The following is a 27,137-nucleotide window of genomic DNA, read 5'->3' on the forward strand; positions in this document are numbered from 1 at the left end:
GCACTAGTCCTGAAGAAGGTGACTGGTCAAGCGGTCCACGAGGACCGTTCTGGCTCTATAAGCTTGGATATTCTGATCCGACTTCGCACAATGACACATAGCATACCAACAACAGAGTTTATCCTAGTAGCCATGTGGTTCATATGGTGGCAACCGAGGCAATGTACAAATGGGGAGACACTCGAAACGCTAGAGCAAATAGTTATTTCCATTCAGGCACTCGCTACAAACTTCGTTCGCGCACACTCCAAAACATCCGATCCGCGGGGTTTATCATGTTTGGAAGAAGCATAGTGGGGAGCTGTAAAAGTAAGTGTGGATGCATCATTTCATGGGGGAAAACTCACGGGAGCTTGCAGAGTTGTTGCTCGCAACGACCAAGGCAAATTCCCCGGGGCAACGATTTTAGCGCTGCTGCATGTGTCGAGGGCAAGCTCAACACAGATTATTGCTATTCGATGTGGATTGTATTTGGCAATGAACCTAGGGTGTATAAAGTTGATCATTGAGTCTGATTGCATGACAACACTAGAGGCTATATCTGATCCGTATGCCCATATGGGAGTGGACGTCCCGATCATCACAAAATGCTCCCTTTTGGCAATGGACTTCGCTAGTATCAGCTTTGATCACTGTAGCAGAGAGGCAAACTTAGTAGCAGATGGCTTAACAAAATACTGTTTTAGTATTAGCAAATGTGAAGTATGGAAGGCTATCGTCCATGACTTTATTCTTCATCATTATGTAAATGATCTTGCTGTTATCTGAGAAATAAAGTTATTATACTCAAAAACAAGAAAACAATGCTATGATGGAAACTACTACTAAACACACCCTCAAAGATTATCTTGAGTGGGCCAGTCCAATAGAACGGTTTTGGCAAGCTTCCATGGACCGCTACACACATAATCTTTCATGCGGGTTTTCCCTTTTTTTGTGTTGTGTCTGTGTTCTCTCCATCTTTTCTTTCTTCTTCCTTTTCTATTCCTTTTCGTTTTCGTTTTTGTTCTTTTCTTTTTTGGTATATACATGTTAAATTTTCTAAATAGACATTGAACATTTTACGTACAGGTTGAACATTTTCTAGATCCAAGCTAAACATTTTGTAAATGCAGGTTGAACATTGTAAATTATGTTTTCGTGAGGATGGAAATTTACTTTAGCAAGCAATGGCAAATTATTCTCAATTTGCGCTTGTGAAAACATAATTTGTCCTAGAAAACGTTTGATTTTCCATGCCTTAAAAATTGTTAGAAAATGGATGAAATAACTTTGAATCTAATTTGCGTCAGAGTTATTTTCAATCCAATTTGTGAATGTGTTGATATGATCATATTATATTCGAATGTGTTGATATTCGTGGGTCTGAATGTGATTTGATCAGCACACAATTTGAATCCTGTTCGGTTAGGGTTTACATCCCCTCCTCCCGCAAGCAATCTCCTTTGCTTCCTTTGGAAAAGAAAAAAAAAGGAAAAAATCTCCTTTGCTTTAACGATTGAGCAACGAGCGATCTCAGTTTAGGACCGACATGTCATAGACTCATGGACCACCGCTCAACCCTCATCCCACAGAACGAGATTCCTTTCTCCCCCACGAAGGCCGGCGGCGCCATGGCCGGCGGCAGCCTGGAGACGGCGTGGGAGCTCGCCGAACTTTTCGTCCTCCGTCCCGTCCTGGCCATCACCTTCGTCTTATCATTCATCCTCCTGAGTACGGCGGCCATCCCTTCACCCTGTCTCGTTCCCTTCTAATTTCGTCTCGTTCGTCTTGGTCAACTGACGAGCCTCAGGCTGGTATGTGGCGTGGAGGGCGGTGCTGGTGCACGTCCCGCTCGTTCAGGAGATCGCCGGGCTGCGCCGGAAGAAGCCCGTCAAGCCTAAGCCCCCCAACCGCGGTCGCATCGCCAGGTTCTACGAATCGCAAGCCCAGAGGTGAATGCTCTGACCTCCCCAAGTCTCCTTTTACTTTTGTTCCCATCTGGATGTGCTGCTATTGGGTTCTGCGGTAATTCAGCTTGACCCACTTTTGCTCAATTCTAGCCAAGATTTCTATTCCACCGTCGACCTACAGCTGAGATGCTCGTGTTGTAAACTGTAGATTAGGTTGGTGCATCCATGGTTAGCCTTATTTTTTATTGTAACAATTGCTCATGAGAATATGGTTGTCGTCGCAGTTTCCTGTCATCAAAACTGATCTGGCGAAATATAGTTTGCAACATCTATTGCTTGCTCGCTGCCCTGATGTTTGCTGCATTGGTTGCGTCCTTCTCTGCGACTACACTGCAGTCTGTTAGTTTGTTCCTGGTGCGGTGGTAAAACTGTAAAATGGTTCACAGAATTTGTGAAACGGTAGAATGGTGAAACACTTACGACACAATTCAGAGGAAAACCTAGACATCTCAGTAAAAGGAATTCAGAGGAAAACCTAGACATCTCAGTAAAAGGAGTATCTGATTTGCTGGGAATATGATGCACTCATCTATTCGACAAAGCTGCTATGGTTAAGTGACAATCTGTTACGTACGATTAGCCGCTGGCTGTTTCGGAGCTGCATTTGAGGGATTAGAGCAACACTTCTAGTCACCTCTTAAGAAGCAGAATTATTTCAGGTCTGCCACTGAAATACGTGCAGCCGTATTGTTTCAAAACTTTTTGTCCTTAATAAAGTTTGTTGGGAATATGGTTGGAGAGCAATGAATACATGATTGAAGATATTGAGTTTCATGCACCAACCAGTAAAACCAAAACTCCGAACTGATGCAGAAACCTGGCCAAATCCACGTTCAACAGAAGAAAATAACCATAAAGCTTGTTCATAGAGAGTTATGATTAAAAAGCATATGAAATTCTATGTGTTGTGTCACTATTATTGATTGAAAATTGAACATGATAAGTGTGATTGTCAATTTGGGCATTTTATGCGTAGAAAGTGGTTGAAAAGACGAAAGTGATTTGTAAACTATTATAATGTATATATTCTAACAACTGGGTTATGTTTTCTTGTCTCCATAGAGTCTTCTTGTTTTACTTTCATGCCTAGACCAACATTGAAAATTACCGTGCTTTTCAGTTGTCCATTAATACTTAATAGCGTTCCTTATTTTGTTGTTACCTGAACACTGCTTCTAACATAAGAGCTGCATACTGTTGTTTTGCCAAATGGTGCTGAGCCTGTTGATATTGGGCGACTGATACGTAGTTAGCTTCCATGATAACCAATTTGATATCAAATGTTTGATTACTTTTGTTGAATGTGGTTAAGAGCTGATGCGCCTTGACAAGGAATTGTTTCATGCTAATTTTTAGAAAATTCAGACAAGAAGCTAACAGGAAGAGTGTGACTTGGTGTGAGTGTTACATTCCTTTCTTTCTGTAAGTTTAGAGCATATTGTACTTACATATAAAAGTCACATTAGAAGATAGACATGATTAGTACAGGAATGCTTTCTCGAAAACTTTGGTTATTCAAAGTGTTGCACTCTTTTCAGATATACCCCAATCATTTCAAATCACACCTCAGTTGCAAAAGCTGCATCTTATATGACATTCTGACAAGATATCTGTTTTCTATATATTTTTGCTTTTGCTAAAATACTAAGGTGGAACCCCCTAAACCATCTGAGATCTGTATTTTTTTGTTTGCTTGATTTATACGCTAACGTGAATGTGTCTGTTTAACATTGGTTAACAGGAACAAGTCAGAAGGGACCTCTTTGGGACTTTGAAAGAAGCAACCTCAGTCCGTAGAATCCCTCATCTCATTCCAATTCAGAATGTTGTACATCCGGTGAAATGGTGTGTTCTCTTTTTAGGGCAGATCTCAACATGCTTAGCTTGCAACCCCAAATACACAATGATGTATCCACTGTATATTAGCCTGCCCCTGTGTAAAGTTAAGGATCTTGTGATAAGATTGTACATACACATGTACTAGCATAAAGAGAACGCTTGTCCCAGTGTACATTGTACATACACATGTACTAGCATAAAGAGAACGCTTGTTCCAGTGTACCATTTGCTCCACAAAGTTTCCCTTAAGTTGATATCTAATCACTGACTCATAATTCCACTTGCAAAAACGAATGTTGCTTTTATCCGATGGGATTATGCCCCTCATTGTTTCTGCTGATCATCCATTCAATCGGATTATGCCCCTCATTGTTTCTGCTGATCATCCATTCAATCGGATTATGCCCCTCATTGTTTCTGCTGATCATCCATTCAATCGTTGGGTGATTCCCTCGAGGAGAGAGGTCTAACCTAACCTGACACGGAGGACTCGAAAACCATGACCAAACCATTTGCCTAGAGTCACTTTTTAGAACGGGGTATACATCTCTAAAACGATTTTTCTAAAGCGGAAACGTGATCCAATCAATTCCGGTATGATGAATCCGGTACGGTACCATGGAACGAGGAACGTGAATCTTTACTAGCAGGGAGCAATTGGACTAAAATAAATCATCTCATTCCTAATGAAAAATCTATTACTAGCAGGGAGCAATTGGACTAAAATAAATCATCTCATTCCTAATGAAAAATCTATTAGCAGCCTTGGAGTAATTAGAGAGCAGAACGAGGAGTTATTTAGGGGAGTGGAAAAGCACGGGGCAAAGAGTAAAACGAGGAGTTCGTGATTGATATGGCTGACCTTTTGCTTACTCGGTCGATTCAAGAACCAAAACTGTCGAGTCGTCGAAACTGAATGGGCGATCCGGCTACGGAAACACCGAATCCGCATCGAATCTTACCGTATCGACCCTCGTTCCCGAATCTGATTCTGGGTCGATGAATCCGGGTTGAGGGATAGCCCACCGTTCCTGTTTCCGGCTACTATGCTTCTGCCTCGGCTCCGACGCACTACGTCTTCATCCGTGTGGAGCAACCTGCTTGGCCGTCGCTCTGTACGCTCTGCCAAACGCCGACGGTTGGCAGCATTGGGGCCACCGCCGCAGACGCATTACTGCTCAACTGACCGCCCCACTTCTGCCCTCTCCCGGCAAAGCTTGAGAGGAAGTGCTTAAACTACATGTAGAAGAGGCACGAGAGGAAGGATTGTACCCTATCGCCACGTTGTCACCGTTGCAAGGAACTGCGTGATATTTTTTTAAGGTCACCTGGAGAGGGCAAGGCCTTTCACCTGAATTGTATCCAATTTTACCTATAAGGATTTGCAGCCTTGCAAGATAGTTTCAATCAAACTAGAAGTATAGGTGACACAAGAAAGAAGAGATAAACAAAAAAAAACGCACGTCAACAACACACATAACAGGAAGAACAAGGAAGGAAAACACCACAAAGAACACCATAGGAGAAGACAAGATTGGCTAGCCGGCCAAACCACGACACTACACCGTCGACGCAATCCAACGGCACCTCACAAACCAAGACTACTGAAAGGACGTGGATGTCGCCTAGAGGGGGGGTGAATGGGCGCTTTAAAATAATTACGGTTTAGGCTTGAACAAATGCGAAATAAAACTAACGTTTAATTTGTCAAGCACAAAACCTAAAACAACTAGGCTCAACTGTGTGCACCAATAACTTATGCTAAGCAATATAAACAACTAAGTGATAGCAAGATATATGACAAGAAACAATATGGCTATCACAAAGTAAAGTGCATAAGTAAAGGGTTCGGGTAAGAGATAACCGAGGCACGCGGAGACGATGATGTATCCCAAAGTTCACACCCTTGTGGATGCTAATCTCCGTTGGAGCGATGTGGAGGCACAATGCTCCCCAAGATGCCACTAAGGCCACCGTAATCTCCTCACGCCCTCGCACAATGCAAGCTGCCGTGATTCCACTAAGGGACCCTTGAGGGCGGTCACCGAACCCGTACAAACAAGGTTGGGGCAATCTTCACAACTTAATTGGAGGCTCCCAACAACACCACAAGCTTCACCACAATGGCATATGGCTTCGAGGTGACCACAAATGCTCGGGGCAATCTCCACAACTTAATTGGAGACTCCGACGCTTGCCCGAAGCTTTACACCACAATGATTGAGCTCCGAGGCACCAGCAAGCTTCTAGGGGTACCAAGTACCCAAAGGTAATAAGCTTCTCAACTTCTCACTTCCACGTATCACCGTGGAGAACTCAAATCGATGCACCAAATGCAATGGCAAGGGCACACGGAGTGCCCAAATCCTTCTCTCCCAAATCCCACCAAAGCAACTAATGCTAGGGAGGAAAACGAGAGGAAGAATGAAGAAGAACACAAAGAACTCCAAGATCTAGACCCAATGGGTTCCTCTCACTTAGAGGAGAAAGTGATTGGTGGAAATGTGGATCTAGATCTCCTCTCTCTTTTCCCTCAAGAACTAGCAAGAATCATTGAAGGGATTGAGAGTTAGCAAGCTCGAAGAAGGTCAACAATGGGCGAAGAACACGAGCTAAAGAGATGAGGTTCAATGGGGAAGAATACCCCCTTTTATAGGTGGGGGAAAATCCAACCGTTATGCTTCACAGCCCGCACAGAGCGGTACTACCGCTCATGGGAGCGGTACTACCGCTCAGTAGGTTCACCAACCATGCTGAGGCCAAAAAGGATGGGAAAATAGTCCGATGGAGCGGTACTACCGCTAGGGAGCGGTAGTAAAAAATTACTACCGCTCCGCGGGCAGTACTACTGCTACAGGAGCGGTACTACCGCTGGCACCAGGAGCGGTACTACCGCTCGATACTGAAATTGGTCTAACTTTCGCATACGGACTCCGAATTTAACGAAACCAAGTTTGTTGGAAAGCTAAAGACATGGGCTAACACAATCTTGATAAAAATATCAATAAGAAGCAAGTGAGAAAAGGCCCATAAGAAAATGGTGAGAACCCTTCTTCGAATAAGACCGGTAAAAACTCCCAACATCAAAAACATCATAGAAGATGCATATGGACTCCGTTTTCGATGAACTCGAGCTTGTCATGAAGATGACCATAAGCTCTAAAACTCACAAAGAGAAAAACCCAACAAGAACCAAGAAGTATGATGCAAGGATGCAAATGGTTTGAGCTCTCAACGAACGATACGATCAAGCTACTCACTTGAGAGCCCCCTTGACAGTACGACAATCTATCCTAAAATAGAAAACCTATCAAGCGCAAACCTATACCTTGCGCCTCGTCCTCTTGAGCTAGATGACGATGATCTTCGCTTCCTCAAGATGGACCACCTTCTTGATTGCGTTGGCTTGATGAATACTAGTCGATTGCTCCCCCATACACAACATGGGTGAGCCTCTCTTCAGCATATTTTCACAAGTCCATCGCCACCACAATGGACGGCAAACTCCAAGCATGATATGTTTGTGCTAATCCACTTAAACTTGCACGCCGCAATCTTGATGACGATCACCACTTGACGTCATCCTTCATGGGTTGTATGAGATCTTCCTCTAGACGCAAGCCCATGAAAACACACCTAACCCCACATAGAATTCTCACGAAGACCATGGGTTAGTACACAAACACGTAATGGACAATGCTTACCATACCATGGGATCACTTGATCCCTCTCGGTACATTTTGTACGCTTTGTGTGTTGATCATCTTGATTTACTCTTTGTCTGACGTTCTTGATCAACCTTGTGTCTCTATGACCATTCTTTGGATAATACCTTGAATACCACCTTGGTCATCATATAAACTCCTTGAACCCAACAAATGGACTACAAGAAGTGTCTATGGACAAATCCTATAAATATAACTTAAGGCAACCATTAGTCCATAGGGATTGTCATTAATTACCAAAACCACATATGGAGAAATATGCTCTAACAACTGCACAACGCCGCGACACAGGACCTGCATCGCGAGGCACAATTGAAGGCCACACAAGGCCGAGACGACTCCACGAAACATGTGTACCATTGACATAGTCGGAGGGCATCACCCAGCAAACCAAGTTGTAGCACTGCATCGTCGATGCAATCCAACGACACCTCACAAACCAAGACTGCACGACGCCACGACACCACGTGTGTCTGGGGTGCATTCGAACGATAATGCGAGGCCGAGACGATGCCACAACACCTGCGTGCCAGCATCGTAGCCGCAGGGACCGCCAAGCAGAGACGCACCACAAGCACTCGAGCACGACACACCACCGTCGACCTCAGACTGGCCGCACCACCATCACCGACCACCCACCTCCAACCAGCCAAACACCACTCCAAACCTCAGGCAAGCAGCACGAAGAAGCATCTCCTAAGACAAGCTCCACCAAGGTGGTAAAACGACGTCAAGGACGTCGCCGACGTCCGATCCAACCATTGGATCTACGGCTTTCACCCATAGAATGAACAGAGTGGGCATGGAACCAATGGCACCTCCACAAAGGGATCCGATGCCAAAGAGCGTCGTTCCCGCCGGTGTCGACTGGGGTCAACACAGGGCTTTCACTCGTAGCATCACCCGCGCCACCCCATTACCGAGTCATGTCGTTGCTGAGGCCGGAGCCACCGCCATCGGCCACCCATCCCACCACCGCCACATCGAACCCCGTCGGCAGCATCCACCGCCAACCCCTCGGTCATGGCCACGGAGGACCGCCGCCCAAGCAAGCTGCTGCCACTGGAAGACCGGATCTGGACGCCAGGATGCCTCACAGTCCAAGCACAATAGATCACCTTCTCCACCTCACCGACCATGCCACCACACCGCACCGCATCTCCGCCCCACCACCATCCTTCGGACACAGTCACCGGGAGCACCCACGGACCGAGTTAGCCGTTGGGCATGGAGCTCCCCTAGATCTGGGTGAAGGGGAGCCAAATCTGGGCATGGAGATCCCCCAGATCGACTGTGGCTGACCCATACCACCATCGTCTATGCATCATGTCGCACGCGCCGCCTCCTAGCGCAAGCATCGCTAGCACGCATCGCAGGCCGCACGGGAGCCCCCGCCGCCAATGGAGCGCCCTGCGCGCCACCCAACGAGAGGAGGAGAGTCACCCTCGTCATCGCCGATGTCGTGTGGGCTTTGCCCGATGATGCCCTCCGGTGGCAGAGGGAGGAGGAGGAGGAAGGGAGGGGGCTTCTTTGGTGACGGCTAGGGTTCCCCCGGGTCGCCCACGAGAGCGACACGGGAGAGGGAAGGGAGCCAAAAAAACCTACATGTCGGTCATAGGTTCTCGGAACTGAAATGTGCGATATGACCAATAAGGGCAAATGGCCATGCAAACCTCAGAAAATGCTACACCTACGAAGAGCATGTGTGTGCTTACGAAACCTCCCAAACTAATCTAAACTCCCCCTGATTTTCAGGAGGGTGGGCCCCTCCCTCCCCTAAACACCATTCCTAATCCTCCACGTCACTTTTGTACGTAAACATGCGTAGTTATCTTATGTAAGTATAGCATTTCCCTGCAACCCTCCTACTTGTGGTAGAGAAGGGCAGCGGGATGCCCCTGCAACACGTGGCAGGACTAATGTCCTTGCATCCACCTTGTGAGCCTCCACCCAAGTGTCATCAAACGCACCATAAATAGAAAATGAGAGTCTTCTTCTTTATGTGTGACTACTTGGTTCTCTTAAGGATAGTATACTACTCCCCGTGTCTCATAATATAAGAGCGTTTTTTACAGTGGTGTAGTGTCAAAAACACTCTAATATTATCGGACAAAGGGTGTACTTGACACTCGTATCTTGTATACCTTTAGGTTTGAGCCAAACAACATCATGACATGGAGGAGATCAAGCACAAGAGGACATTTATGACGTCCAAGAGGGAAGCATGAAAGCAAAGAAGGAAGCGCAGAGACAGAGACATTAATTATGAAGGTGGCGGCCCAGAAGCCAACCAAAGGCCAATGTCTACGCTGGAACTTCCAGGCTAGCATCTCCCAAACCTTCAGGGTGCCACATAGCCCGTTGCAAGCAATCAGATATCCTGGAAGTACCCTAAAACCAACCCTACAACTTCCAGCCCCTCGAACCTCTGGGCTGCCCTACAAAAAGCAACCCTACCTACTTGTAGTGGGTTGGACCATTGTATCTTTTCCTTCCTATTCTCCCCTTGGTAGGTGGGCCTATATATAGCTTTTAACCACCTCATCTCGATGGTTAGCAAATATTAGACTCGGACATAGAGCTTTGCTCATGCATCCCCCTTGTGGGATCCCTCCATGTTAGGGAAGACTCAATTGGAGTTCAAGGTCACCTTTGGGTGAAAACTCCAAGGAGTATCAAGTCCACCCTTGTGGTGAAGGCTCCACGATCAGAATACCTTCTTCGAGGGAGAAGATTCCCGATGTGGAACTTAAGTTCTCCTTGTCATAGGACTTGGGGAAGAACCCTGTGTTGCTCCATCTCTCTTGTGGATAATTGGGACCAAGAATATATCCATGTGTATCTTGTGTTGATTTGTTTCTAGTTTCCCTTGCATTTCCTCTTGTTTCCCTCCGTATTCTTCATCAAGTCTTCCCTCAATTCGTGTAGATCGGGCCACCTTCATGGTTTGACTCGTATATATCATTTGATATCAATGGCAAAGTTGCCAGGATTTGGACCCCCCCCCCCTCATCTTTCTAACCTCTTGTCCATTTGTTCTTGCCAAATTAAAAAATACTCACCAAAAATAGTGATATCCGTTTTTTTGGATTTCGTGTGAACCGGTTGGTACGATCCACGAATCTCTTGCAAAACTCGTTGACCTACCTTCCATTGTGTCCCTTTGCCCCAACTTTCCTCCCCCCCTTCAATTAGAGATGGAAATTGAGTTTCCCCGCCCTCGAACTCATATATGTAATTTTAGGTTAAATCTGTTAGGAATAAGCAACTTGTATTCCCATGAGGCCATAGGCCAGTATATATACATGTACAGGTGGTGAACTATATGCAGGAAATCCCTTATATATTGGGATAAATACAAAAGGGTACATGACTTATATTAGAACTCTAACACCCCCCTCAAACTCATGGTGGATGAACAACACTGAGTTTGGAGAGATAAAAACCATGTTGTGCTCTAGTGTTGGCCTTCGTCAGGAAATCCGCCAACTGTAACTCACAAGGCACATACTGAAGAGCAATAACCTGATCCTGCACAGCAACGCGCACATAGAAAGCATCAACGCCAATATGCTTGGTGAGCTCATGCTTCATAGGGTCGCGCGCAATGCTAATAGCACCTGTACTGTCAGATAAGAGTAGAGTCGGTGTAGTGACAGAAACACCAAAATCCTGAAGTAACCACCGTAACCAAGTCACCTCTGCCGTCAAAAGAACCATCGCTCGCAACTCAGCCTGTGCACTCGAACGGGAAACTGCAATATGTTTCTTCGTCTTCCAGGCAATGAGAGAACCACCAAGAAAAACACAGTAAGCAGAAAGTGAACGGCGATCTGAAGGATCACTAGCCCACGTAGCATCCGAATAGGCCTGAAGCTGTAAAGAACTGGAGCGAGGAAAGAATGGACGGTGAGAGATCGTGCCCCGAAGATATTGAAGAACATGAATGAGATGACTATAGTGAATCGAGGTGGGAGCGGAGACAAAATGACTCAGAGAACCGGATAAGAGATATCCGGATGAGTGACAGCTAGATAGACAAGACTGCCAACAAGATGACGATAACGCGTCGGGTCAGGCAGGGGATCACCATCAGTATCACGGAGGTGAACAAACGGTGCGCTCATTAGTAAGAGCAGCACGAGCAAGAAGATCCTGGATATACTTTTCCTGGGATATAAAGAAGCCATCAGAGGTAGAAGAAACTTCAATCCCAAGAAAGTAGCGAAGAGGTCCAAGATCAGACATAAGGAACTGCTCACTAAGACGGGCCTTAACAAAGGCAATATACTCGGGGTCATCCCCAGTGATGACCATATCATCAACATAGAGAAGAAGAAGAGTCCGACCATGAGGAGAAAGGTGAATAAATAATGCTGGATCATGAACACTGGGTGAAAAACCAACGACAGTCACCACAGAGGCAAAACGCTCAAACCAGGCGCGGGGGGCTTGCTTAAGGCCATAGAGAGAGCGACGAAGACGACATACCATGCCATCAGGAACAGAATACCCAGGTGGTGGCTGCATGTACACCTCCTCACGCAGCTCACCATTAAGAAAAGCATTCTTAACATCAAGCTGAGAGATAGACCAGTGGCGTGTAGAGGCCACGGCAACAAGTGTATGAACAGTGGTCATATGAGCCACAGGAGCAAAAGTCTCGTCATAATCACGACCATGCTCCTGCTGAAAACCACGAGCCACAAGACGAGCTTTGTGACGCTCAAGAGAACCATCAGAGCGAGTCTTAACCTTGTAGACCCACTTACAAGTGATGGGACGAACTCCGGGAGGAAGGGAAACAAGATCCACGTACCAATGTGTTCAAGAGCAGCAATCTCCTCTGCCATCGCAAACTGCCATTCAGGATGAACAACAACCTGATGATAAGTAGTCGGCTCAAGAACAGCAGCACCAACGGTGGAAAATCCAAAGCGATCAACAGGCGGACGAGGACGAGAACGCAAACCATAAGTAGGCTGAGATGAGGATGAGGACACATCCACAGAGGCATCCACATAACGTGAACAACGAGTGTAACACTGAGGAAAAGATGGAACAATGGAAGGAGGAATCGCCAAGGTAGAATCGGGGAGTGACGACGAAGAAGTCACCGGAGAGGAAGATGTAGACTCCGGTGACATGCTAGACGAGGAGACCGTGGAAGATGGTGGCGACAAATCGACTGGAGGTGGAGAAGCAGAGGGAGCGGAACGAATAGGCAAAGGCTCGACAGGTGTGATAGGTGTGTCAGGAAAAGTGAGAAAAGAGACATCCTCCACTGAAAAGGTCGAGGAAGATGGGCGTGGGTAGAAGGGACGAGACTCATCGAAAGTCACATCCCGAGAGATATGCATCCGACGACCGATAGGATCCCAACAACGATAGCCCTTATGCTCATCACTATAGCCTAAGAAGACACACTCAACAGACTGAGCGGTCAGTTTGGTGCGTTCGCGGGGGGCAAGAAGAACATAGCAAACACAACCAAACAAGCGAAGCATCGAATAATCAGGAGAACGATCAAAAAGACGCTCGAAAGGAACACCACCCTGTAGAGCAGCGGAAGGCTGGAAATTGATGAGATAGGTGGAGGTGGAGACGGCCTCAGCCCAAAAATGAGGCGAGAGAGAGGCAGCAATCATCAATGCACGAGTCGTCTCAAGAAGATGACGATGCTTGCGCTCAGCCACGCTATTCTGAGCATGAGCACCAGGACAAGAGAATTGAGAGAGAGTCCCTTGCCCAGCAAGAACACCACACAAAATCTTAGAGATATACTCGCCAGCGGAGTCAGCACGAAACACATGAATGGGAGAAGAGAACTGAGTATGAACCATGGCAGCAAAATACTTATAAATGGACAACACCTCACTACGAGAAGTCATGAAATAAAGCCATGTGTAACGAGAGAAGTCATCTATGAAAATAATATAGTATTTATGACCCCCTTTCGAAGCGAAGGGAGCCGAACCCCATACATCGGAATGGACTAAATCAAAAGGACGCTTAGACACTGACTCACTATGTGGATATGGTAACTGAATCTGCTTGCCAAGACGACAACCCTGACACTCTAAGGAGGCATCTCCTGAGACAGACCCCAGAAGACGTCGACGAACTAACGACGACAAACGAGAACCACACAAATGACCAAGTCGATGATGCCACTGCTGGAAAGAACCAGTAGCCGAGGCGACCAAAGCGGAAGAACTGGCGATAGAGTGGGCAGCGGAAGGAACATGAAGCCAGTCCAACTCCCAAAGACCCTCAGAATCACGGCGGCGAGGACCAGCCCCAACCAGAGTGTGCGTGCGACGGTCCTGGACAGAACAAGAGTCAAGGTCAAGGATGACGCGACAACCAGAATCAGCAAGTTGACCAGCAGAAAACAAATTCATGGTAAGTCGAGGAACATGAGCAACATCAGGAACAGAATAAGAAGGAGTGGTAAGAGTGCCTCTACTAACGACAGGAAGGGGAGTACCATCAGCGTGAGGACATGAACAGGAGAATCAAGCGATCAAAGAGAGGACAGAGGAGAATCAGGATTGGATCAGCAGTGCCTGGAATCCAGATCGGAATTGGAGTAGCAGCGCCTGGACAACCTAATGGAATCAGCGGCGGCTGGCAGTCTAGTGCGATTCCTGATGGATTCCAGATCTTGGAGCAGCAGCGCCTCGACAACCTGATGGAATCAGCGGCGGCTGGCAGCCTGGTGCGCTTCCTGATGGATTCCAGATCGGGACACTGACTTCGCGGGACAGGGAGGGAGCTGGGCGCTGGGACAAGAAGCTGCGGCGTCCAGATGAGATCGAGGCAGGGGCGACCGAACCAAGCGGGAGCTGGACGCCAAGATCGAGGCAGGCGGTGACTGCAGGGAGACGAGATTGGATCGAAGCACGAGTTGCGCGTGCGAAAAAGACCTAATGCTCTAATACCATGTTAGGAATAAGCAACTTGTATTCCCATGAGGCCATAGGCCAATATATATACATGTACAGGTGGTGGACTATATGCAGGAAACCCCTTATATATTGAGATAAATACAAAAGGGTACATGACTTATATAAGAACTCTAACAAAATCGACACTTCTTTGCAAACCTGGAATTTCCGAACACCGGACATTCCGGCACCTACCCTAGAACTTCCGGACTTAACAAATGCACACATGAAATGTCGACATCTACATCCTTTGTCGTTTTGGTTGTAATTTTTAATTCTGGACTCGAATTTTGGTCTTCTTTGGTTCGTTTCGAAGCTATCGATGTGAACCGTGGAGTAAATGAGCCCCTCCTCTGTGCGATAGCTAGCTAGCTCTCCCCTCCTCTGCGTCGCGGGCCACTACGGCCGCGGCGGCCACCTCCCCGACCTTAATGGCCCGCCGGTCTCCGACCGGATCCAGCAGTCCCTCGTCGAGCACGCGCTCTAGCCCTGCGCGCGTCCCTCGGCCCGTCGGTCCGCATCAGGCACCGCTGTTGCAGTCGTCATCAGATCCCACCCCCTCGCCGCGGATCCTGCTACGGGGAGAGGGCTCTGGCTCCGGGGCCTCGAGGCAGAGGCTCCCGTCCGCCGGTCCGTTCGCGGCCGCGAGGGGGGCACCTGTTTGCCCCGCTGGCCGGACGCAGCGCCCGCGCTCCCCGAGGCTGCAGTCCACATCGGCGTCTCCACCGATCGCTCCGTCAAGTAGACAGCCGGATCCTGCGGCGTGTCTGCCAACTAGACTCCGCTCCATCATTGTTGCCCCGTCCCAATCCCTGGAACCGCGGATTTCCTCTTCGGGGATTGACGGATCCTGGACCGAGGTGAGTAAACGTAGACCTCGTAGCTCTGCTTCTGGCCCATCGGTCGCTACGCTGCCTCCTGGAATGCAACGGTCGGCCCGCGATGGCACAGTAATGGCAGAGAGGCAACGCGAGCTCTTCTTGTCCCAGTTCCGCGGCCGCTGCTTTCGTTGCTTGAGCAAACGCCACCGCCTAGCTGACTGTAGGGATGCCATCCACTGCATCATCTGCCGTCGGGCCCGGGCACATTGGCCGGCTCTGCCCTCAGAGATCCCGCGCGATAGCTAGGTCCGGCGCTGTTAGAGCTAGGTTGGGGCCGGCTCCTCCAGGGCAGCCTCTGCAGGCCCGCATCAGGTTCCCCCCACCCCCACCCACCCTCGCCGCAGGCCCGATGGCGCAGGCCATGCTGCTCCACGTTGACCCCGCGCGCCGGCCTAGGGTAAGCCGCTCGGTGACCATCACCTCCCCGGAGGTGGACCAAGCGGTCTTCTTCTTGTGCAACCACGCTGTCACGCTCTCTACCGCCGACGGGGTCAATGCCTCGTCTCCCATGGCAGTGGGGAGAGCTTTGGAGGCGCAGCTCGCCGTCCCGGCGCACTCTCTCCAGGTGACGGCGCACCACCCGGAGCATTTCTTCGTCATCTTCACGCAGCCGGCGCACCAGGTCAATGCCGTGCGCCGTGGCTCCATCAGGGTGGACGGCGCCTCCTTCAGCATTGCCTCCTGGCATGAGCACGACCACGCGTCGTTCGACGCCCTACTGCTACACGTCCGCGTCGTCATCGAGGGGGTGTCGATGCAGTTCTGGTCCGTCGACGGGGCGGAGGAGATCCTAGGGAAGAAAGTTAGGGTGGACCGCCTCAATAGCAGGACGCTCGAGCGCGGCCACACCAAAACCTTCGCCTGCTGGGTATGGACAAATGACGTTGCCAACATCCCCACCAAGCACACGCTCAGGGTGCTGCCGAGAGGGGCGGGCCGCGTCGAAGAGATGGAGGGGTTTTCCCCGCCCGACAGGAGGGTGGCACCGCCTCCGGCCACCGCCGACTACGAGATGCTCATCCATGTGGACAGAGTCGAGGACTGGGCGCCACCCTCTCCCCGCTCATCCCACTTCGTCCAGAGCGGGATCCCGTCCTCGGGCTCGGACGACGATACCAAGCCATTCCTGGGAGTGTCCTCTGCTCCCTGGACGATGGGGGTGGAGGACGGCCAGAGGCCGGAATGGCACCCGCGACAGAAGAGAGCCCCTGTCGCAAACCTGGGCTACCGCGGCCTGCCGCGGGGTGGATATGGGAGAGACCACGACGGCGAGGACAACGGGGCCCCGGGGCTGGTGGCCACCGATCGTGGAAAGACGTGCTACTCCGCCGCGGACGTTCCGCGGCCCAGCCCGCGCCTGCAGCAGCCCCTCGTCAGCGGAGCAGGTCCCCTCCGACACGCCGTAGACAGAGGAGGTCTCGGGTCGCCGTCACGGTGATAGGCGGGGCTCGGGGTCATCGCGCCAGCCGGCGCAGCGGGGCCGGTCCAGGCCTCTCCTCCCTGTCTCGGGAGGCCCCCGCAGTCGAGGTGCACGCGGTCGTCGATCGCGTCAGTAAGGGGAAAGACCCCGTCGACGATTTTTTCAGATCGGCAAAGAAGCCCTTGCTAGCCTCCACCACTGTGGATGGGCTAGGCGCGGACGTGCACGCGGCGGCAGAGGCCGTGCTCGCGGAACCCCTCGAGTTCGACAAGGAAGCACTGGACAAGACTCCGGGAGAGGCCCTGCAGCTCGATGCATTCAGCCCCACTCTCTCACCTTCGGTGTCCGACTTCGGGCAGTTCAACAGGGCCACTCCATCGGCGGCTAGGACCCTCGAGGTGCAGCTGGGCGCTGTGACTAGCAGGGTCTGTCAGCTAGAGATAGCTGCTCCAGACGCTGCTGCCAAGGGGGGTTCCCTCTTCCATGCCCCCGAGCCGCCGATGCTCAACCGCCCCACCTCGGCACCGCGGCGATCGATAGCTCCTCCAAAGAGCAGAGCCATCTCTGCACCTACCCTCCATAGCGCTAGACAGGCGGCGGTTGGTTTGACGGTGCCGGTCGCAAAAAGGGCCTCCCTCCACATCGTGAAGGAGCTGGGGCTACTCGGGCCAAAAGAGAAGATGACGACAGAGGTGGCAAAAGCCCTCCTGCACAGGTTCGAGGAACCACTGACGGACAGCGATATCTCGGTCATCGCCAAGCTCACTCGCCTGGACGGAGAGGCGCTACGGGTCATGGCCCGTATGGGTGGCCCAGAGGGAATTGCCGAGGAGGCACTAGTGTGATCATGGTAGTCGACATGAGTAGCAGCTTACGGTGGCGGCCGATCGTAGATCGGCTAGAGTTAGGGTTTATTTCAAGTTGTCAGGCTAGAGGGTTAGTAGTTCGTCGTTGCTGGCACATCTTCGGGCCTAAGGGTTGGTGTCAGCGATCCCACCCTATGTTGGCGGTGTTTGTTCTGGGCCAGAGGCCGGTTAGAGTTTGCCACCATAGATTCCTTTGTTTCCTCCATGAGTGAATCACTCACCCCGATCATGTGCTGGAACGTTCGTGGACTAAACAACCCGGCAAAGCGAGCCTCCGTCGCTGAGATAGCCGCAGCCCATCGCGCTGCCATACTTTGCCTACAGGAGACGAAGATCTTGGTTTGGTCTCCGGAACTAGTTAGGGAAATAGGGGGAGCCAACCTCACCGACTGTATTGCGCTTCCGGCGATCGGCACCAGTGGGGGAGCAGCGATACTATGGAACAAAAACCTCGCTACTGTAACCTCACACGCCATAGGGGAGTTCGCGATCATGGCTAGGGTCTGCTTGCTTGGCCAACATGACAGTTTCTGGCTCTCCACGGTCTACGGGCCAGCGGACGACGCAAGAAAGGATAGGTTCCTCTCGGAGATCTCTCGATCCGCACCGCCCGCATCAGAGCCATGGCTCATCAACGGAGATTTTAACCTCATCTACTAGGCGCGAGACAAAAACAACCTCAATCTGAACCGCAGGCTTATGGGTAGATTTAGATCATCCTTAGACACGGCGGGCTTGAAAGAGATTAGGTGCAACAACCGTAGATACACTTGGAGCAACGAGCATCGAAACCCCACGCAAATGAGCATAGACAAGTTCTTCTGCAACCAACCATGGGAATGCAGATTCCCATCGGCCTCGCTTCAGGCGGCAGCCTCGGCCACTTCCGACCACTGCCCTCTGATCCTAGACGACACCAGTGCGGTCCCTAGGGCGGCGATTTTCGGATTCGAAAGCTTCTGGCCAGCTTTCCCTAGATTCCACGACACGGTGGTTAGAGCATGGAGTAGACCGGTACAAGAGGCTAACGCTTTTCAGAGGCTGCACACAAAGATGTTACGCACCGCTAGGGACCTAAAAATCTGGAGCAAAGCTTTCTTTAGCGATGCCAAGCTCCAGTTCCATATGGCGACGGAGATAGTGCTGCAGCTAGATGTAGCTCAGGAAAACCGCATGCTCACGGACGCCGAGTTCAATCTAAGAAAGCTTCTCAAGCTCCAGCTACTCGGCCTAGCGGCTCTGGAACGCACCCGCCGACGACAAGCGTCCCGACTCACGTGGCTTCGGATGGGAGACGCAGGAACTAGGTTTGTCCATACGAAGGTGAGAGCAAGGAGACGAAAAAACTTCATACACACTCTCCAAGTGGGACCGGAGATAGCAACGGCACACGAGCACAAGGAGGACGCCATCTACCAGCACTTCAGCGACCATCTAGGGGCCACGGTAGATCGCCATATGGGCATCAATTGGGATGGCCTCGACATGTCGTCGGTCCAGGATGGAGGCCTGGACAACCCCTTCACGGAGGAGGAGGTATGGGAGGCGATCAAGGCATCCCCATCGGAAAAGGCACCAGGTCCTGACGGCTTCTCAGGAGCTTTCTACAAAGCATGTTGGGCTACCATCAAAGAGGACGTGATGGCAGTCTTCGGCAGCTTCTACCACCTGGCCAGGGGCAATTTTGGCAGCCTGAACACGGCAATGATTGTCCTCCGCCAGTTCAGCATACAAGGCCCAGTTCCACGGCTACATAAAATCATCTTTTAGGAAGCTGATTTGGGCTACTTGGGCGCCGACTAGATTAAAAAATTTCTTCTGGCTGCTCCTGAGGAACAGGCTTTGGTGCAACGACCGCCTGCAAAGGAGGGGTTGGCCAAACGGGTATTTTTGCCAACTTTGCCTCCGAAATCTGGAATCGGCTCCACACTTGTTCTGGCAATGTACGAGGGCGGTGGAGGTATGGACACATTCGTCGGCTAGAAACGGTTGCGCTTCGCTACACCCAACGGTATGGAACGACAGGACCATGCCAGAGGACATCATAGTGCAGATGATTAGCAAAGCCAGGCCAGAGCACAAAAAAGGAATTAGGACTATGATTGTGATTATCTCGTCGCAGATTTGGAAGGAGCGAAACGACTGCACTTTCAGAGGGAAGACTGCCGCCGTCAGCAATATAAACAACTCTATACAAGCAACCATAGAGTTCTGGAGGCAGGCAGGCGCGGCCTGCCTCGTGCACCCTTTCGGGGAATCACCGGAAGAAGTTACGTAGGTGTGCCCTCCGGGTACGATGTTTCCATTTTTTCGCTTCTTCTTCTTTTTTCCTTGATCCTTTGGATCGATCCCATCGTGTTGTAAGCCCGCCTTCTACCTGCTTTGTTCAATATAAGCCAGCCAGCTGCTGGATCTTTCAAAAAAAAACTCCACGGTTCACCAAGCTCTCTGCAACGACAAACATTTCATCCATTGACACCACAGCCTGAAGCAAGTCCGGTTGTCTCCTACCTCGACTAAGGTATTGTGTTGATGAAGGACACTTGCCTTCCTTGTCATTAACTTTGTGAGTCGTTCTATATTTTGCGATACCCTTGATCCTATTGACATTAGTTGTTTGAGTATTGTCGGACATCGTATGCTTGAGCACTGTAGTAACATCTTCGCCGTATACATCATTGCTATGTTGAGTATCCGCGTAGTAAGATTAGTCTGATATCTACTTTGTGCATCACTTAGTATATTGGCATAAAGAAGATGTGAAGGAGGAAACGTTCAAAAAAATCAAAAAGAAAGTTGATAAGCAAAAGGAGATACAAGTGCAAAAGGAGGAAACGTTCAAGTTTACAAAGTTGTTACCCTCTACGTGCAATCAAGCTTTTAATAAATTCATTCATGTTTTTTATTGGACCTGGTTTTATTCTCTTCGATTGATGGTATCTCAAAACACACATTAAATACCTTCTCTTTCTATTGAAAAGAGAAAGGATTTCCAGTCACGGACTGCCAAATGTGCATCTCCTTGAGTTTGTGCCACATGATCATAGTATTTGACAAGTAAATCTTGTATGCTCATTTATTTGGTTAACCCCATTCTCTTTGCGTGCAAGTCTCTTTTGTTTCCTCCCTTACGTTTGAGATCATTCTCCATTGCTTTGAGTTCATTTGGATCTGGCCTAATTATTTCAATATCTTGATCCACTTATTGCTTGGTTTTGGTCCACTAACCCTCCAAGCTTCACATATTAGCCTTTTTTGCAGGTTCGTTTCGTAGGTGTGGGAACATTTATCAACATCATCGTGCTCACTTGGTACACATTGATCGGAGAAGAGAAGCACGAGATAGTTGATACTTCTGTTAAAAAAAAAAGATAGTTGATACCGCTGTTTCTTCCACACGACATGCCTAGTTATCTTCCAGTCCAACACCATTCAGGGCAGTGTGCATATATAGCGTAGAATAGTTGCAGAATTTGTTCTAACGGGTAAGCAGGTCAAAATTAACCGATGCCATTGCTTACCTAAAGTTCTAGCAACACGGCAAGAGCGGCTTAGAACTTAACAGCAACATCGGCACCAGCACAGGTAAAAATGAGAATCTTGGTTGCCAACTCTTAACAGCTTTACAGCACATCGGAGTCAGAAAAAATGCAACCTCCTAGGAAGCTTTGGGAAGAATGCAACCTCCTAGGAAGCTTTGGTAGCAGCAGGGCTTCTACCAAACTGAATGATCATCGGTTTGCCCTTGAACGCATAACCATGTGCCAAATTCTGCAAAATCAGAAACCGCCCCATTCTTTACCACATCTGGTTCTCAAGGACTGAATAATAAGGAATTAAAAAAAACTCCAATTGGAACTTATTTCCTGATAACAAATGGCATTCAATATTTTCCCGTTTTGGTCTTATAACTTTGCTACTTCAAAGTTTGTTAGTGCTGGGCGGTGAGCAGCTTTTGATCTGAGCATCCAAATGGGGTTTCTACCATGATTTTAGTAAATTAGCTTTATATTGTGTAATGTTACAAAGTAATGGGTAAAATCGGCAGTCACTAACCAGTGCACGTTCAGCAAGTTCAACAGATGGAAATGTCACAAAAGCTTGGCCCCGCATTCGACCTTCCTGGAGCAAGATCCGAACATTTCAGAAACAGAACAATGCACTAGCAAAATGAAACAAAATGTTGGGAGATTGTTTTATGTGGTCCAACACAAACATCAGCTTTCTCAATAATTTTCACCATGAACCACAAATGCAGGAGCGTTTGGATATTAATTTATGAATAGTTCCCTTTTTTTTATAATCATGGCACAAACAGAAGATATTTACACATCTAACCTGCATTAACTTGATACTTAAACCAGATCTTGCAGCATCCATGCTTTCAAACACAGATCCTGTTAAGAGCAGTTTGAAACAAAGGTGAGGAAATGAGAAAGCATTAAGATCTGCCGGATCAGCATTTCAAGAAACACATTATTCAGTCTCCCTCGGACATACCGAAGACATAATAGAAGTCATCATGAACGACATCTTTTGCCAAGTTCTTAATATATAATACACTGGCAGGATTCCCTGGAGTGTAATTCTGCAAAGCAGACACAAGCGCGTGTCAGTGAGGCATCAAAACATAATTAAATTGCATGTTATTTCAATAAACAAAAGGAACATTTTGTAAGTCTTGAATTGCGGAAAATCAGCATTTGCCCATAGTTTTCCATAGAAAAAGAGCGGATAATGATGTCCATTTTGCATTTTGATGAATAGCAAGAAATAAACAAATACAAGCAATGCACCAGGCGATCATTGTGTCATAGTGACATAATAGACCTAACTACTCCCTCTGTAAACTAATATAGGACGTGTGTCAAGTCTCTAAAACGTCCTATATTAGTTTACAGAGGGAGTACATAACAACTAGCAGCACCAGCTTATGAAATTACATTTAAAATCTGCTAATAGGAACCATGCTTCCAATTATTAGCATCTCATCATCAAGATAAAAAGGACGAAATTAAGTGAGCAGATGGTGATACATACACTGCGTATTGGTAATAATCATCTTGGAAGTTAAAAGGTACTATCACTACAACTGTAGATCATCGAGATGTCCAGGCGGACCAGTACTCACGGCATTTGTGCAACAACAACAACAAAGCCTTTCAGTCGCAAACAAGTTCGGGTAGGCTAGAGTTGAAACCCATAAGACGATGTTTGTGCAAATGGCATAAAATACTGAATTCATCTACCTTGAACATGGGAAGGGACAAAATCTCCTCTGTTGGTAATTTCTCTTTCTCTATTTCCTGAGGAGTGGCAAAATATTTTTCTTCAAGTTGTTCATCTCTAGAGGCCAATTCCTTGTTGACAGTACTCCGATCAGCCAGTTCCTTATAACCAGCCTTAGGAACAATTTTTATCTGCACAGAGTCATTGCATTAGAGAATGAATAAGTAATTCAACTTTTGAGTTCTGGGTAAGAAAGTTTCACCTGCAGTACTGGGTTTTTCTTTTTTATTACTTGAAGCTCATTGGGAACTAATGCAGCTGGTTTCACCCCGACCGATTCATGGGCAATACTTCTATCAACTGCAGGACCAACAATAGCTTCATGCTTTGCACGCTTGACTTTCCTTGTATCAGCATCTTCCTATATACAAAGTGCAAATAAACTTTTGGCAAAAGATACTACAAACTGAAAGATGGAAACACAAGAAGTGGTACGAACATCAGAAGACTCCATCTCAGACTCATCACTAGACAAATCAGCCAAATGAAGTTTCTCTGTCATAGAAGGCTGCGGTGGTGGAGGGGGAGGAGCAGGCACTTGTGATGGTAGAGGTGGAGTAGGCAATGCCGTCCGAAATGGAGCTGGAAGGTTCATCTTGTTCATCAAATGCAACACCTGTTGCAGAAATACATCAATCTAAATACATTTGCTCATGCTGAATGCACAAAATAATGCCTTGCAAACTGTAACAGTAGTTCACGAGGTTGAAACTAATGAACCTGAGTGTAAAATCGGGGAACGGCAATGAGAGAGTTAACAATATTTGTCAATATGTTTCCATCTGGTGGTGGATATGCATACCTAAAAATAAATAAGAGCACTATGGTTAATCACATTTCTCAAGTAAGATGGTGGATTAGGACTGCCAACATGGATAACAGCAAGAGCTTCTGCAGATAAGAATTGGTTGACCTTGTTGGAAAACTATGAAACATTGCAGAAGTATGGAATATGGAGTCACAGAAGTCAGAATTGCATCTTGGTCAGGATATAGAACTTCATAGTTCGGAAGTGGTTTGCTAGACTGATTTTGCTACTTCTGATTGGATAATATAAGCAAATTAGCCATAAACTCTTGCATTGATAACTCACAGGCCTGTAGAAGGGTAATAAATCAAGTAGTGCTAAATTGAGCTACTCACTTCTCATACAGACAAGCATTTTGTTGAAACGGGAAAAAGAAGGCAACTTTTAGATTAGAGATAGAACTACTAACTTTTTTTAGCAAGACAATGTACTTATGTAATCAGTGCTCGTAATAGAATAGACCAGGATTCCCTCAAAATAGAATAGACCAGGTCATCTTACCCTTGTTGGGCTATAAAAATGGAAACGGCAACTTTGGCCACCATCTCCATATCTGGTTTAGGCCACCTTTGGTTCATAAGGTAGGAAAATAATATGAATAGAAAAGTCATAGGAAATGAGATGCATGTATCTCAAATCCTATGAATAGGATTAGGAAAGAAGATGCCCTTTGGTTCACATCATAGGATTTTTTCCATTGAGTCTAGGCTAATGTTTATTTTCCTATGAAATGTAGAGGATAGGAAGAATTCCTCCATAGGAATAGGATCCTATTCCTACAAACCAAAGGGCTCTAAGTTTTTTCTTCTTCTATGAAATTCCTCCAAACCAAAGGAGGCTTACTTGTAAGCTTTACTGGGTACGCCTTATGTACCATGTTTGGGCAACCCTCTCAACAATTAAGAGATCCATTCGAAGAAGACATCACTAATTTAAGTTAGAAGTCTCCCAGTCTCCCCATCTGGGAGACTTCTTACGAAATACCTGTACTACCAGGCACTTTTATATAAGGCGCCGACACATTCCGAAAGTAAAATTTGACCAACAGTTAGACCAAATAGAATGTCCGTTATGTGACGTGAAAGAGATATCATTTAGGAATTCAACGGTATTAATTGTGTCACGGAACTAAAATATTATTGGTGTAGCTCTTGTTCAAACTGAATGTTTGAATGTGTGGGTGCCTTGTATTTTAGAACAGAAGAGTACTACAAATACAAAGGTGAAGTTGCAGATAGCAGCTCGCATCTTCAGTTACTAAATGATATTTTGCAGACAACAATGTAGCTTCATATCCAATAACACATAACATATCAGTTACCTGTATGAAATGGCTTAAGTGATCATTACTCATAATAAAAGGAAGATGTTGGAAGATAATGAGTGAAGCAATGACGATGGCGATAACATACTCAAGATGAGGAGGAAATGAATAGTCCACACCAAGCCTAGACGCGATCGGTTCGGCAGTTGATGTAGGATTCTCTTGATTCCGGGAATTGATACTTGGCACTTGAGGCATCCCGTGAGCTAATTCCTCCTGATGCTTCTCGTTCGCATTCTTGGCATTTGGCTGGTTTGCTCTCTCGACTATCAGTACTTTCCCAAGGACCCTAAACCTGCCAAAACCAGCCCTTAGCAAAATAAAATAAAATGAAAATAACGAAGGACAGAAATTTACAAAATTAAGATCTCGAAAATAATTCTATTTCGCAGCTAGTTCGAACAAAGAAAATGTACAACTAATCAAGCAGGGTGTGTACTTAAGGAAAGGAACCTGTTCAACACAGACTGCGCCTGAATGGCCGCCATCTCGTCCCTAAAATCCACAAATGCACAGTTTCTCATCCTGTAACAGTGAAAATAGTTTCAGTACAAAATATCCATGTGTGTTATCTGGGTGAGACAACTCTCCATATACCTAAAGACCTTTTATTGAAATATTATACATAAGGGATTCTGCTAGCTAAATCACAAGTTATCAAAACAGTTCACATGTAAAACACCAAAAAAGCAGGAGCGGACAGGTGACAGGGAGGAGGTGAGTACTTTCCACCGCAGAGGCGAACGGATGTGGCGCCGTAGCGGGAGAAGAGTCCGAAGAGCATCTCCTGTGTGATCGCCTCTGGGAGGTGCCGCACCAGGAGCGTTGCCGGTGCCGGAGCAGACCCAGCCTGCTGATGTAGACGCGGTGGCGGCGGAGCAGAGGAGAGATTCCCAGGCAGTGGAGGAAGCGGATGCGGCGGAAATGACTCCATCAGAGACGCCGGCGACTTGGCGACGGGTTTGGACAGGGTAGCAGTGGCGTAGCGGAGCGTGACAGCAACCAAGAGGGGGCCGACTTCAAACTGAAAGCAGCATGGGAATTCACAACATAAATTGAAAACAAAATATAAATGGCTACATTAATACCTGGGTATTGTTGGACAAGTACTGGTATCTAGTTCTCCAAATCAGTACACTGGAATGACCAAAAGACGACTAAATATGACCAATAACTAAAGATATGCTCTTCTAGACTTCTTAGCTTTGAAATCGGCAATTATATCATCATAATTAATTTTACTTCAAACAAAAATTCAATAATCTTTGTTACTTCTTCTCTGAATCAGAACATGGCTGACTGCAGTAAACATATCATTGTGAAGTAAACCAGTAAAGTAGCAATCCAGCAGCAAGAACTCCAGATAATCTTCTCAGACTCACCATTGGGTATGCTAATTTCCTAGTGATTGTTGTGAATTAAACATATAACACAAAAACTGTAGATAATATAAGGGATTTGTGTGTCCGTTATTCTTTCCCTTTTTTTTGTACATGTTTGTTCAGTGCTAGACAGGAGCAGACTATCAGTAGCAGACTAGCAGTGAATGTGTACAGAATCTCCGTATGCTACTGGACCGACGGATGCATACCTTGCTAGTTGCTTGCTCCTTCGACCTTCGGCCCTTGAGGCTTCGGCAGCAGTTCAAAGAATCGCCGGCAGCACAAGAAGGGCCAGCAGCAGACAGCAACGGTTGCGTGCAGGTGCAGCCCTTGGAACAACCAGCCAGCGCTAAGGCCGGCCGGCGGCGGAAGTTAGCAGCTAGAGGCCGGCGCGGCGGGCCGGCGGACGGCGGCGCTCGGGACTTGGCAGTCGAGAAGGGGAATTGGGAGGAGGGCGCCCCTAAGCGAGCACAGGAGGGAAGAGCCTCGCGTCGGGGGGAGCCCACATGGGCCAGACCGGCCGCGCGGGACGCCACGGCCTGTTTTCTTTTTCTGTTTTCTGTTCTCATTTTTTGCTTTATTTTTGTACTTTTCTTTATACTTTATTTAAATTATTCTCTCTCTCTCTCTATAACGCCTAAAAACATATAAATATATATAAAAAAAATAATCTTCAAAAATGCATTTTAAAAATGTTGAAC

At 47.7% G+C, this 27,137-nt stretch overlaps 2 protein-coding genes across 3 annotated transcripts; one reads left to right on the top strand and one right to left on the bottom strand.

Moving 5' to 3' along the window:
- Positions 1–1,511: 1,511 nt before the first annotated feature.
- Positions 1,512–4,013, top strand: LOC123432627. Its single transcript, XM_045115404.1, has 3 exons — positions 1,512–1,713; positions 1,793–1,934; positions 3,694–4,013. Exons 1-3 carry the CDS (start codon positions 1,545–1,547, stop codon positions 3,725–3,727), a joined length of 345 nt encoding a protein of 114 aa, XP_044971339.1. The 5' UTR covers positions 1,512–1,544; the 3' UTR covers positions 3,728–4,013.
- Positions 4,014–21,048: 17,035 nt separating this feature from the next.
- LOC123432643 (U11/U12 small nuclear ribonucleoprotein 65 kDa protein-like) lies at positions 21,049–26,921 on the bottom strand. 2 transcript variants are annotated; one of them, XM_045115405.1, is made up of 12 exons: positions 26,646–26,885; positions 25,780–26,078; positions 25,508–25,579; positions 25,143–25,349; positions 23,643–23,724; positions 23,362–23,538; positions 23,125–23,283; positions 22,883–23,053; positions 22,134–22,221; positions 21,972–22,030; positions 21,690–21,755; positions 21,049–21,404 (listed from the first exon to the last, which is right to left on the bottom strand). In XM_045115405.1, exons 2-12 carry the CDS (start codon positions 25,986–25,988, stop codon positions 21,321–21,323), a joined length of 1,374 nt encoding a protein of 457 aa, XP_044971340.1. In that variant the 5' UTR covers positions 25,989–26,078; positions 26,646–26,885; the 3' UTR covers positions 21,049–21,320. The 2 variants fall into 2 exon arrangements, with proteins under 2 accessions (XP_044971340.1, XP_044971341.1); XM_045115406.1 differs by having other exon boundaries at positions 21,220–21,404; positions 21,690–21,751; positions 26,646–26,921.
- Positions 26,922–27,137: the final 216 nt, after the last annotated feature.

The sequence above is a fragment of the Hordeum vulgare genome, chromosome 1H (assembly GCF_904849725.1).
Source record: "Hordeum vulgare subsp. vulgare chromosome 1H, MorexV3_pseudomolecules_assembly, whole genome shotgun sequence".
In the NCBI taxonomy this organism is placed as follows: Eukaryota; Viridiplantae; Streptophyta; class Magnoliopsida; order Poales; family Poaceae; genus Hordeum; species Hordeum vulgare.

Bases quoted from the DNA above. Each gene is read 5' to 3' on its own strand.
- LOC123432643 (XM_045115405.1), bottom strand. From the start codon at position 25,988: ATGGAGTCATTTCCGCCGCATCCGCTTCCTCCACTGCCTGGGAATCTC. The intron at 23,725-25,142 runs GTATGTTATCGC...ATTTATTTTTAG, and splicing joins TCATTTCCTCCTCATCTTGA to GTATGCATATCCACCACCAG. The intron at 23,284-23,361 runs GTTCGTACCACT...CTTTGTATATAG, and splicing joins CTGAGATGGAGTCTTCTGAT to GAAGATGCTGATACAAGGAA.
- LOC123432627 (XM_045115404.1), top strand. From the start codon at position 1,545: ATGGACCACCGCTCAACCCTCATCCCACAGAACGAGATTCCTTTCTCC. The intron at 1,714-1,792 runs GTACGGCGGCCA...GACGAGCCTCAG, and splicing joins CTTATCATTCATCCTCCTGA to GCTGGTATGTGGCGTGGAGG. The intron at 1,935-3,693 runs GTGAATGCTCTG...ATTGGTTAACAG, and splicing joins TACGAATCGCAAGCCCAGAG to GAACAAGTCAGAAGGGACCT.